General features: G+C 42.7%; 1 protein-coding gene and 1 long non-coding RNA gene across 2 annotated transcripts in view; one reads left to right on the top strand and one right to left on the bottom strand.

Annotated features, from left to right (window-relative positions):
* LOC310849342 overlaps positions 1-13,007 on the bottom strand; it is a 431,248-nt gene that overhangs the window by 248,792 nt on the left and 169,449 nt on the right. The window lies entirely within an intron of this gene.
* EMC2 (ER membrane protein complex subunit 2) overlaps positions 6,536-13,007 on the top strand; it is a 43,005-nt gene continuing 36,533 nt past the window's right edge. Inside the window, exon 1 of the mRNA XM_083749404.1 lies at positions 6,536-6,645. Coding sequence (XP_083605530.1) covers positions 6,606-6,645 — 40 coding nt within the window. The 5' untranslated portion in view covers positions 6,536-6,605. The remainder of the gene's footprint in view (positions 6,646-13,007) is intronic.

The following is a 13,007-nucleotide window of genomic DNA, read 5'->3' as shown; positions in this document are numbered from 1 at the left end:
ATGGCAAAAGGCAGCTTGACCTATATGACTGCAGAGCTCTCTTAAAGCTATATGGTTGTATGACTCAATAGGTCTCTCTTGGGTTCTATCCCATATGTTACCACAATAGAGATTCTCTTCCCTACTCCGCCCGTATATAAATATGGCATTTAATTAAATAATAATAGTAAGATGGTGTTTAATTGAATATATTTAATTAAGACTATGTCAAATCCACTATATATATATTGCTAGACCTGTCTATTGTATTGTCCTTTTAGCTGTAAAACTAATACTACATGACAGTCACTAGCCAAATCCTGTTTTTCTTAAGGGTTTGTTCATGTGTTGTTGTTTTTGCACAAAAACCTTGCTTCTCCCTAGTTAAAATTTCCATCTGTGGCTTCAGTTTTAGAAGCCAGGAGATGAATAGTCAAACTGTAATTCAAAGGCTTCTGACTTAAAGAGCTTGCTTGAGCCAAGACTGGCACACAGTCCTCCCAGACTGTGGAGAAGTTTTAGCTAAAACACCTTCAAGTTTGGTTATTTTATGGAGTTTGAGAAGAGTTTGGGTTTATGTAGTCAACCCATCATCGACAAGCAGCTACAGATTTCAGAGATTCGGCAGAGTAGGAATAGAAAACTGGCCATTTTAGGCCTCAGCCAAGCTTGAAAACAAGCACAGCATCTGGAGTCAGTTTCCAATGGTGACTGGTGGCTGTTGGGACTGGTAGGGAGGCAGGAAGACCAATAGAAGGTATGACCATTCTCAGGCTTCAGGAAATTGGCTCCCCCCTGCCCCCGGGGCAGTAGATAAGCAGAACAAAGGAAAAAGGAGTCTTCTTACCAGTTAGAAACTTTAATGACCACAGCGAGAGAACAAAGAGACCATTTCCTAGGAATGGCAGTGCTCCCAATTCAGAGTTTCACCCACTTCCTCCTTAATCACCCAAGTTACAACTGCATCTTGTAACCTGAGTTCGTAATCTCTGTGCTTTCTGTTCTGCCACCTTAATCAGCTCTTTTGGTGGAGGAATGCTTTCCAGAGACAGTGAATCTGTTAACTCTCTCTCTCCCAGTGCTTCTTCTCCTAGCTGTTCCCCATCTAGTGTTTCTCAGCTTCTGCCTTCTGAACTATGCCCTTCTACAAACCAAATCTATACTTGTCCTCCTGCTCCTGGGAAGATTCAGGATCCTGATCAGGAGCAGTGGGAGGCTCCCACCATTCCTCCTCAGTGCAGCCCTCCTCAGCACTGTCCCTGACAGCCAGTGACAGGCAAAGCCAACTTATCCTAGTTTTGTCCCCATCCTCCTCCCTGTCTAGAGTTACCTTGGAATTCCACCTCAACACAATCATGGAAAAAAGAAAACACCCTCTTTTGAGTTGTGTTGTTTTACACATCAGGACAGATAACAATCATCTGTTCCTTAGCAGGTCTTAAAATTAGGTAAATACAACATCTGATGAACAACAACCCATGACATATTACACCGTATGGGGCTTTATTTCACCAGGGTCAAAGACTCACTTTGCTACACCCCCACGCACATTTGCATACAGCCTCAATGGTGCCCCTCTGGAGGCTTCACCACAGGCAAAATCCCGGCTAGCTCACCTGTAGTTACGGTTCTTCCACCCCTTTATGTGCTGCAGCTGACTTAATCCATGAAATGTTGTGCCACAACAAATCTAATCTGCCGCAAGACTCTGCTGTTTTTCCTTTCCCCTTGTCGGGACTTTCTACAATCTGGATAGCCCTGCAGAGTCACTTGACACTAGTCAGGCTGGGCCTATGGAGCTGAGTCTGCTCTGTTCCTGCTGGAGAACTAGAGTGCTAGTGGTGCAGAACTTACAGGGCCAGCCCTGCCCATAGGCACTATGGACATTTCCCTTTTTTAAAGGGAAATTCCCTTATTCCGAATAGGATTCCTCGCAAGAAAAGGGAAAAGTTGACAGCTATGACTGTGGAGCAGACAGGGAGGGGTGGCAAGGTACTGAAGTACAGAGGGCCACACTGCCTGTCCTGAGTCTTCTAAGACTTCTAAGATTCAGGCAGTTTCTGTGCTTTGAAGGGGTGGCAGTCATCTTGTCCTTTGCCTCAGGCAACAAAATTTCTTGGGCCAACCCTGAGAACTTAAAGCTTCCATCTGTTCTTCGGCCTCTCATGTCAGTCTGTTTCGAAATCTCCTACGTCATAGTTCTCCTTGTTCTGGGGTAGAGAGTGGGGGCGGGGAGTCACATGATGTCATTTATGCTCCAAGCCATCTTTTGCAGGACTCTTCAGGCCTGCAGGAATGGTGGATGAAATAAAAGGAAAGCTAACTGAATTTTGCTTAAATGACTAGTTTACTTTCCAGTCTGCAACAACATTCCCTAAAACATCGCTGCCTTCCTTGCTCATGTCCTTCAGTTTGACAGAATGTTTTGCACAAGTAACGGATTTTAAGTTTTTGGCCACAAATCGACTTACACTAACACATTAACCTCCTTGTCCCAAAGCAGAGCTCGCAGGTGTTCCTTAGTATATGTTTGGAATGCATGGCCTTGAATTTTACAAGGGTTTGTTGCCAACTTTTTAAATAGAATCAAGCTTGCTTGCAAGTCTGTTTCAGGTATGTGCTCTAACAAAATCATCTCCTGGCTGAAAATTGTTGGTCCCCCCCACCCCTCTGAAGATGGAATTCATTTTCTCTTGCAATGCTGCCTAGGTTAAGTGGTCACTGGCCAGGGCCTAGACTCCAATTTGATCTTGAATAGTGCTGGCTTTTTGTTTTTTAATCCCCCAGTGAAGCTGGTCCTTAACAATATGGCCAGAATTCAGTGGTAGATTGCATGCTTTGCATTCATGATGTCTCAGACTCAACCTCTGGCCTCTCTAGTTAAAGGATTTCCAGTACAAAGGATGGGAAGCAGGTTACGTGTGTGTGTGTGTGTGTGTGTGTGTGTGTGAGAGAGAGAGAGAGAGAGAGAGAGAGAGAGAGAGAGAGAGAGAGACTGAGCTCTAGAACTTTTGTGTTTCATGTACCTAGCAATGTCCCATTTGGAAGGAATCTTCTGGAATCCTAGAAAAGCAACTTCCAATTAAGGAAGCCAGTTCAAATGGTTTGAAGATAAAATGCCTCCTTATCTTTTGCAGTTATCCCTGACCATTATAACTGCCTGGTGTGTGATTTACAGTGCTGCCTTACTCACAAGGTCCATTGAGTGTGATGGGACTATGTGCGCAAGATTGCAGTCTTGAATTCACTCCCTCTATTTGACCCTGCTAAAAATAAAACTCCAAAACTCTCAAAACCTGTGTGTAACTGGGATGACCCTTAATCACAGTGGAGTTTGCAGTAGTTGTGTTTCTCTGTTGAGCAAATGTGTGCAAATTTCAGGTCTAATGTAGAGTGCAGAAGCTCCCAATAACTTTAAACGCATGAACAGCACATACTAGAATGCCTCTGAAAAGTCGCTCTGGTGCCAGGATGTGGTCATTTGTGATCTCAGCATGTATTCAGGCACTCTCCAGAACAGTTAACTGCTCTTAAATCTCCTGAAAAGGTCACTGTACTGATTTTATTAGCCACTGTATAAGTATCACATTTTTTAAAAAATACAGCATTGTGTGAATAAAACCACAGGTTGCTCACACACCTTTCCTTTCCTTTTCTTCCCTCCTTATATTTTAAATAAGGTTCACTGGGAAGAGATGGAGAGTTCAGAAATAATACCAGTACTCCCCCACCCCCAATTTCTCTACTCAGTCTTGGCAGCATCAACTGCAAGATGACTACAAGTTTTGAGAGCCATGAATTGCATGGACTCCGTCTGGTTCTCTGGGAAAAGAGCTTTCATATGGAAGTGGTTAATTAATGAAGTCACAACCTGGTTCCTTTTTCCATTGAGGAAGAAACCTATGCCAGTGCTATATTGTCCATGCCAAATACAGTCTCTCTCATACTTTCAAACTGGTGTGTACAACCAAGGCTCAGTAAAACAAAGTCCATATTGTGACATTTTGTGGTGGTGTCATAAACCCTACCGATCATAGACAAATGGTGTAAGATCTGTAGATAAATAATTAAGGATCAATCCTATGCACACCTACTGGAGAGTAAGTTCAACTGAACTCATTGGGCTTAGTTCTGAGTTGACACGTTTAAGCTCACATACCATGCCAAAGTTTTGTTTTTTTTTAAACCCCATAGCTACTTAGCCCCAAGCACAGGTTGTCCACCTCACATTTAAAACCTAGATGATTTAAAACCCGCATGAATACTACAGAAAACACCACTGATGCATGTGCAGCAATTATGCCTAAAGTGTGGAACAGCCCTAAAACCTAGTAGCAATGTGATCCACTGAATCTGGTTACCTCATTGACAGTTCAAATCTTACCTGAAGGCTGATTCTGTGGTGGTGGTGGGAATCCTTTATTAAACTGTAATAATTGCTTGGTGAGGTGCACGTTGCCATAACCACAGGCTCCGTTCCCTATTTAACTTGGCACTGCAAAAGTGGGTGCCCAGCTGAAGGCTTCACCACCTCAATATTACACTGGAGGGAAAAATAAATAGGAAAAGCTTGAAACATGCTCGTGTGAATCAGCCTTCTTGCTTCTTGCAGTTACCATGGATTTCTATACAAGTACGTGTGTGAAACAGTGAGAAGGATTCCAGAAAGTATAAGGACAACGAAAGATGCTTCTAAGTTTGAACAGTTTACCACAGCAGTTACTACCCAGTGCATGTGGATGACTATGGAGGTTTGGTGGGTTTTGGAATGGGGCGTGGAAGTTACAATAAAAATTTTCCCAATCATGCGTCCTATTTTGTGATGAGGAAGACTGAAATATATGTGTGCGAGATTATGCAGTGGGCATTACTGCACCATTAAAAAAGTTTGGGAGGAATCATGTGCTCACTGCATGTGTAAAAGACAGCAAAAAGTTAGATTAAGGAGCCTGAGATTTTACAATGGGACTTAAATGCCTATGCGAGATGTTGATGAAAACACATGTGCGAGTTTCTTCCAAGTATGAAATCACTGCTTTTTCACATAACTTGCTATGGAATCAGTTAAAACGCTGGAAATCCTGTACTTTTGTGGCACAGGTTTTACTTGCCAACCAGGATCAAGGAATACGGAAGGATAAAGAATCACAGCGGGGGTACATATGTATGTGTCAAAAAGTACCACTATGAACTTCTATACAGTAGGCTTTGATGTGAGGACACCATGAAAGGGTGATAAGACAACTGTGCTCTGTCATAATTAGTTATGTAGGTCCATTTATCTGCATACAATGGGCCGGTGGACATGGGTGGACATGGGAGCCTCTACAATACTCCATCATCAGGACTACCGTGTGGCAATGAGGGCAGCAAAATAGGCTGCCTCTGTTGCATCCTTGAACTCTCCAGCAGGGGCAAACTTTGGTAATATTGTGCCCTGGGCAAGGACAAAATTTGTCATCTTCCTCCCTTTCTCCTTCTGTTCTGTGCATGCTCTCAAGTCATAGTTTTGTACCCGCTTGGGTTGGTGCCTTGTGCAGGGGGAGCACAGCTCTCCAGGGAGGTCTGGAGATAGTTTTCTGTGGAGGAAAGCCTTGAAGATCCACTGCGACCCGTTATGCACAGCACTTTTGAGGATAAAGTCACATGCCTTCCAAACAACATTGATGTACCTCTCCTGTATGCCATTTTCCACTACTTCTATACTACATGACTTTGGGTGTGTCTTGTATTTGGGCTTACTACTGTGTCTTGGGCTTACTACTGCAGTTTGCTGTTTCCGTGATTCTTGTGAGCCCTTCGGTGTTCATCTTTGGGTGAAGAAAGATGGGAGATAAATAATACACACGTGTACAAAAGAAAAGACAGTTAAAGAGTGAGCACCAGAGGCAAAAAGCCCCAAAGGTTAAAAGAAAAAAGTCTGTGCTGCTTTTTTTTGGGGGGGGGGGTGGAGGGGAAAAATATTTTCCACGTAGTAAATTAATTTCACATAGCAAATTAAATTAAGAATTTCCCCCCTCTCCCTCTTCTCTCCCTTTCCCTTGCACGTCTTTTTCTTTTTCCTATCTCAGGACTTTGTTATAGCAATCCAATAAGAAATACGGAATAAAATAATATGTAATAAAAGGGGTGGGGGGTGGGGGAAACAGCTATTACTTCATGTTGTAAGATCTAATTCACTGGGCGGTCTCTTGTGAATGTGCTTTTCCTTTATGAGGTAATGTGGCGGGTATTATCTTTTACACTGCAAACCTGAGGGAAGGGAATAGATATTCCCCCCCCCGGCCCCCCTTTTTAAACTATCTGTACATAAGCGGCAAGCGGCTAAATAAAACGATTTCTAAATCCCTGGATTGAAAGCCGCGTATAAACGACACCCTCCACCCAGGTCGTCCACCTCAGCGAACTGGAGACCGAGAGCGAAAGGCGCTTTTAAGGCCAACCTGAGACGAAGAAAGTCGCTCGCTTTCCCCGCCCTCCGCGAGCGAATCCCGCCCCTAGCTCCCCCCACCCAATCAGGCTCGGATCTGTCAGCGATTGAGCTCGGGGAGGCGGCCAGGAAACTCTGTGGGCGGGGCTCCGGGCGGTCACGTGGCGCAGGCGAGGCGTGAGGGGAGCCCGGCAAGATGGCGAAGGTCTCGGATATGTACGATGTCACTTGGGAAGGTAACTTGCCGGCCGCCCGGCCGCGGTGTGTGTTGGCTCGGCGGGGGCGAGAAGGGGAGGGCAGACCCAGGGTGAGGTGTGGGCGCAGCGACAGCGGCTCTGGGGCGGGGGAGAGGCGCTCGCCGCTTCGGAAGGATAGCCGAGGCCTTGCTAGCGCCTCCCCTCGCCAGGCGAAAAAGCCTCAGCAACTTCACCGTCTCTCCCCCCCCCCCCCCGCACAGTCGGTCTGGGAGTCCTTTAGGTGGTATTCTCGAAGCTGATCTACGCACAGAATTAACCCCATCATGGCTTGCGGGGCTGCTTACCTGGTGGGATTTGCGTCCCAGTAGGAACGTGGGTGGCGTTGTGGGTTAAACCACAGAGCCTAGGACTTTCCGATCATAAGGTCTGCGGTTCGAATCCCCGCGAATCTCCTCTCATCTCTCCTTTGAATTTACAAGGTCTTTAGCTCCAGTCTGCAATATGGGGATGATACTTTTAAGGATTACAGTAAGATAATGTGTACAAGGTGCTTTGAAAAGTGCTATTTAGGTGACAATGATTCCCAAGTGGTTCAACAATGGATAAAGTTGTGAAAGAAGTGTATGCAGCCTCTTGATAGAGTTTCAATGAGAGGCTAAATAAAAGTAAGTTGTTATTGTTGTTAGGTATATGATATATTACATTGGATGCCACACTGAATACAATAAGCCCACAATTTATGCAGGGTGGTGCTGTGGGTTAAACCACAGAGCCTAGGACTTGCCGATCAGAAGGTCGGCGGTTCGATTCCCCGTGATGGGGTGAGCTCCCGCTCCTCGGTCCCTGCTCCTGCCAACCTAGCAGTTTGAAAGCACGTCAAAGTGCAAGTAGATAAATAGGTACCGCTCTGGCGGGAAGGTAAATGGCGTTTCCGTGCGCTGCTCTGGTTCGCCAGAAGCGGCTTAGTCATGCTGGCCACATGACCCGGAAGCTGTACACCAGCTCCCTTGGCCAGTAAAGCGAGATGAGCGCCACAACCTGAGTCGTCCGCGACTGAACCTAATCGTCAGGGGTCCCTTTACCTTTACCTTACTAGGAACGTAGGGAACGGTGATCTCAAGGAGTTTACAGCCTTCCTTTTTCACCTGTCCTGTCGTGGTCACAGCGAACACAAGGACAGATTTAACTTTCCCCCCTAGCATGAGTGTAGCCAGGATTTATGTTAGGTGGACAGAATACTCCCCTGTCACCATCCTCTGCCTGGCTCTGTAGCAGATTCGGAATGAAATGTCTTGACAACAGTTGTTTTAAATTACATTCTTTTGACTCCAAGTTCTCAGAAATATCTGTCATAATTTTTCTACACTGTATACTTTTAGTTAAGCGTTTTTCCTTTTAGTTAAGTTCCCTGGCTACATATACCCCTAGTCCTGTTTATCAGTGAATTGAGATTTTTCTTCTTCATCAAACCCACATTGGAGATTGAGGGTGCAGAGCTTGGGGACGAAGGTGGAGACTCTTCCCCCATCTTCCTTCAGGACACTCATCTTAAAATTATCTCCTCTGAAAAGCCATTTCCTTTCATCCTTTTTCCCAGCTAAAGATTGATAAATCTACACCTTTACCGCCACCCCTCCATTGGCTGTTGGCCTCTCCCCCACTGTTAAAATTTGGGATTGTATGCTCTTTGGGGCAGGGAACTTTGGCTCTGGGGGTCAGAGAGAAGATAATGAAACTTTGTAAAATGCCAGGTGCAGTGATGGGGCTTTATAAGTAATGCATTTGCAAGGCCCTGTGAGCAGCAGCTGAATAAATCCAAAGACATGGAGATGGTTGTATCATTCAGTTGTTGGCCACTGCCTTAAACATCACTGGTTGGGTCTCAGGTTTAACTTAATAACTAATAAGTTAAAAGTATAGTTCTGTTGTAGGTATTTCTTTTAGATCCAGGTCCTTCTGTATGATGGATGTGTTTATGTACTTTAATAAACTGAATAGAGTGAAAGATTATGAGTCACTGTGGTAGGGCTTATAAACTTAATAGTGTTTAGCTTATTTTTTGTTGCTATTTTGTTAATATTGTTTTATAGATTATAAATGCCTTTTTGATTTGATAACCATATAATATGACTTAACACAGGACTTGTGATACTCTGTTCTATTATTGCAATTCGTTTCTTGTAAACCACTTTGGGATTCATTTGGATGGAAAGTAGCATAGAAATGCAAGAAATAAAATCAAAACCAAATCAAGTAATCATAGTAATATAATGCATTACTATGCAATAGAGGAGTTCATTACAGAGTACTGCCTGTTTGAAGAGCTTTACAGTGCTTCATGACCAATATATTTGCTTCCATATTGCAGTTGAGGGCTTGAGGCTTGGACAAAAGTAGTTTGCCAAGGCCAACCCAAACCTGGGTTTTCCTGTTTTTCAGCTCGTACTTTCAGCTGCTACATTCCATGAGTCGTAAGCATATACATCTATAAAAAAGCAATGAGGTTGTGGTCAGTCTTAAAATTCTTGCAGATTCATCTTGTGCATATTTACTTGGAAGAAAGATCCACTCGGTTCCAATTAAGGGGATGCGGGATTGCAGTTCTAATTTGTTGCTTTCTTTGTGGCTTCTGAAATCTTTCTTATGCTTGTATATAGTTCTTACTTGAGTGTTAAGTAAGAATTCAGACTACAGCAGGGTTTTCCAAAGTGTGGTCTGTGGACCACCAGTAGTCCACAAGCTTCATTCAGGTTGTCTGTGGCATGTCCGCATTAAATATTTATAATGATTTTAATTGTGCTTTTATTGCCTTTTATTTCTTGTATTGTGTTTTATTGTATTACAATTTAAATTCCTTAGATAAAAATGCAATTAAAAATTATACAGCATCTAACAGAATGCATTACAGTTGCTACTACAGGTAGAATAATCATTAAGTAGTTCAACAAGATTTAACTAGATTTATTTATTAATATGCATACTTATCTACTTCATAATGGAAACCTAATCATATCTGCTTTCAAAGAAGTAGAAATAAAAAGCAGAAGATTATTGCCATCCATTTTCCTCAGACTGGCAGTATTTAAATGAACCAGCGTGGTGTAGTGGTTAAGAGTGGTGGACTCGTAATCTGGTGAACTGGGTTCGCATCCCCGCCTCCACATGCACCTTGGGCTAGTCACACTTCTCTGACGTCTCTCAGCCTCACTCACCTCACAGAGTGTTTGTTGTGGGGGAGGAAGGGAAAGGAGATTGTTAGCCGCTTAGAGACTCCTTAAGGGGAGTGAAAGGGGGGTATCAAGTCCAAACCCTCCCTCCCTCCCTCCCTCCCTTCCTTCCTCCCTTCCTTCCTTCCTTTCTATGGGATTTATTTTTTAAAATGTATTTTATAACTTGTCCAGTATCGCAGTACAGTCGCACCTTGGATCCTGAATGCCTTGTGAGTCAAACGTTTGGTTTGCGAAGGTTCTTTGGAACCTGAATGTCCAACACGGCTTCTGATTGGCTGCAAGAGCTTCCTACAGCCAATTGGAAGCCACACCTTGGTTTCCGAACGTTTTGGAAGCCAAACGGACTTCTGGAACAGAATCCGTTCAACTTCCGAGGTGCCACTGCAGTGTCATGTATTACTAGCATTACTTGTTATTGTAATTCCGTATTGTGAAACCATAGAGTATGGAGAATCAAAAGACTAAACAGGTTAATCCCTAGAGGCAGATCACCCAACTGCCAGCTCCCTATCTAAACAGCATCTATTGATAAGATACTTGAGCAGTGGGGGTAATATTTCCATATGCTTGTTTCCCATGTTGGTAACCTCCGTAGGAAGCAGTTGTGTGGGTTGGGCAGAGGTAATTCCTCCTGCATTGGTTTTTCCAGGCCCCTAAAATGTGGCAATATTGATGTTGTATTATTATTTATTAAATTTCTAAACCACCATTCATTTGACGATCACAGGGCAGTTTAAAATATAAAAATGCAAAAATACATAACATAATAACAAACAAAAACAATACCTCCTCCAGTTTAAAATGCCATCGATAGTTTAATTAACCAGTTTATAGTAGGCCCACAACTTATACACATTTAACTTGTGCACATTCAGCTTTACACACATGGCAAAAATTAACATTAATAAAAAGGGGCAGAAAGGGGGTGGGGTTCTGGGGGAAATGGTCTTGGCAATCCTACCTGCCATTGAACCCGTTGAGTTTTGACTGTACGTGATTCTGGGTTTAAGGTGTGATCCCTGGAAAGTAACCCCCACGTAATTTGCAGGTTTACTGTAGTTCAGGGAACAGTCACTTTCATAAAACTAGTTTCTCTTGTTCATAAAATAAACTGTGAATGGAGATTTTGTAATAGTTTCAAATATAATGTTGACACTCAGAAATGCAAGCAGTTGATGCTCTGTAGGTTATCCAGAATTGCCAAGGAACTTCAACCCATCTGTGCATGCTTGAGATAATACCAGGCCTGCTTATATAGTCAGTGTTAATCAAAGCCTCTGTTCATTGCTTTCCAGTCATTAAATATTTCACATATGAGTTCTGTAAGAACTCTTGAGCGGTTGCTGTCTGGACCCAGTGAATTGTCCATTTTTAACGTGTCATTAAGGCCTAAAACTCTTTCACCACTATTTGCCTCTATTCCTCAGACTCCTTTCCTGAAAAGGTTTGTTTAGGCACAGAGATCTGCCTTACGTCATTCACTGTGAAGATGGATGCAAATAATTCATTCAATTTCTCTGCAGTATCCTCTTCTTCTAGCACACCTTTGACTCCCTTGGTGTCCTGAGGTTCAACCATTTCCCTATCTGGTTTCCTGCTTCTAATGTACTTAAAGATTTTATTCTTGATGGTTTTTAGCAGTGCACACATTTGTTTTTCATCCCTTATTGTCTGCTTGTATTTATTTTGCCTAAGTTTGTCTTCTTTTTTGTTTTACTTATTTGAGGAAGACTTCCACTTTCTGAAGGAAGCTTTCTTGCCCCTCCAGTTGATTCCATGATCAACTTTTTTAGGGCACATTCTGTGCAAGTCTAATTGAAGTCATTATTACAGTCTTCTTCCTTTGCATGTCTCTTTACTTTTATTCTTCATCTTAATTAAAAGGGAGGAGGATGTGGCATGTGGAAAGTCCTGAGGACCAGATAGAGCAGCCTGGATGAATATATGTAACGTTTTTTCTTTCTTTTAGAGAGTTGGAAACAATATTCAGATTGTAGCCTATGAAAGTATAGGGAAAAGGTACAGAATTTGACACAGTATACAGAAATTATTTGTGAGAATTTCTTGAGTCATTCAGTGGCCTGATAGGCATGTAATGACAAGCCAGAATTATTAGTATTCATTTCATTTCTCTGCTGCTTTATATTTTTAAGAAAAAATCTCAAAGTTGCTTAAAACATATTAGAACATCAAATAAAACAGTCCAGAAGAAAACATTACCAAAGAAAGACAAATAAAGTATAGTACATTCAAAGCAACATAATTAGCTGGAAACTAAAATATTATCTTGATGCTTTCAAAATAAAACATTACCAAAGGAAGTCAAATGTAAAATGCAAATGTTAAATATCATAACTAAGAATAAAGTATTATCATAAGCATAGAACATATCTGCTGCTGTTGCTACCAGTCCTGCCAATGGTAGTTCATAGCGGGCCTTGGCTGTGGAAGCACAGGCTCAGTGACCTGGATCTGCCCTAAGAGACAGCCAAGATGTTCCCTGGTCTCTTCAGCATCCACAACTTTTGTAGCTGGAGTCAGTCAGGGTCCTATCCTCCCAGGCCCTTCCAGGAGTTACTGCCAAGAATTGTGCAAACTATGGTTTACCAGAAGTGAGGAAGCATCCTGGTGCACACTGCTAACATTGCACTATGAGGAAATAAACTAGAGCGCTAGCAAGCCATTACTTGCAAACCAGGGCAGTAGATTTGAAACTTAATTCCACAACTTGATTTCAAGTTTAAATTTGGCTGACCAAATTTAATTTAAGATGGTGGGCCACTACCACCATCGTGACAAGCTGAAAGTTGATATTGTTTTCCTACAGAAATCATCAGGCTGCAGCACTAGACTGCAATTTCTGCCTGCTCACTTGGGAGTGATCCTTCTAAATAAAAATGTACAGGGCTGAGACTGTCGGACATTTAATGTGCTTGTTTTCTTATATTAAGTGATCAAATGACAAAACATGGCCTGTCTCATATTTTTCCATCACTAGATACCCTATACTTTAATATTCAGTCATTATTACATTTGAGAGATATAATGGCATGGAGGCTTTAGTAGTGGCTGAGTAAATTCATGGAGGAAACTTCCATTATTTTGTGTATGTTTGGACTGTCACTCCTTGCACTACATTTGAGATTCAATCGCATTCTTTCTGTCCAATCT

The sequence above is a fragment of the Podarcis gaigeae genome (genome assembly GCF_964106915.1).
Source record: "Podarcis gaigeae genome assembly, chromosome: 7".
Lineage (NCBI taxonomy): Eukaryota > Metazoa > Chordata > Lepidosauria > Squamata > Lacertidae > Podarcis > Podarcis gaigeae.
This window is presented reverse-complemented; position numbering and strand designations above follow the sequence as displayed.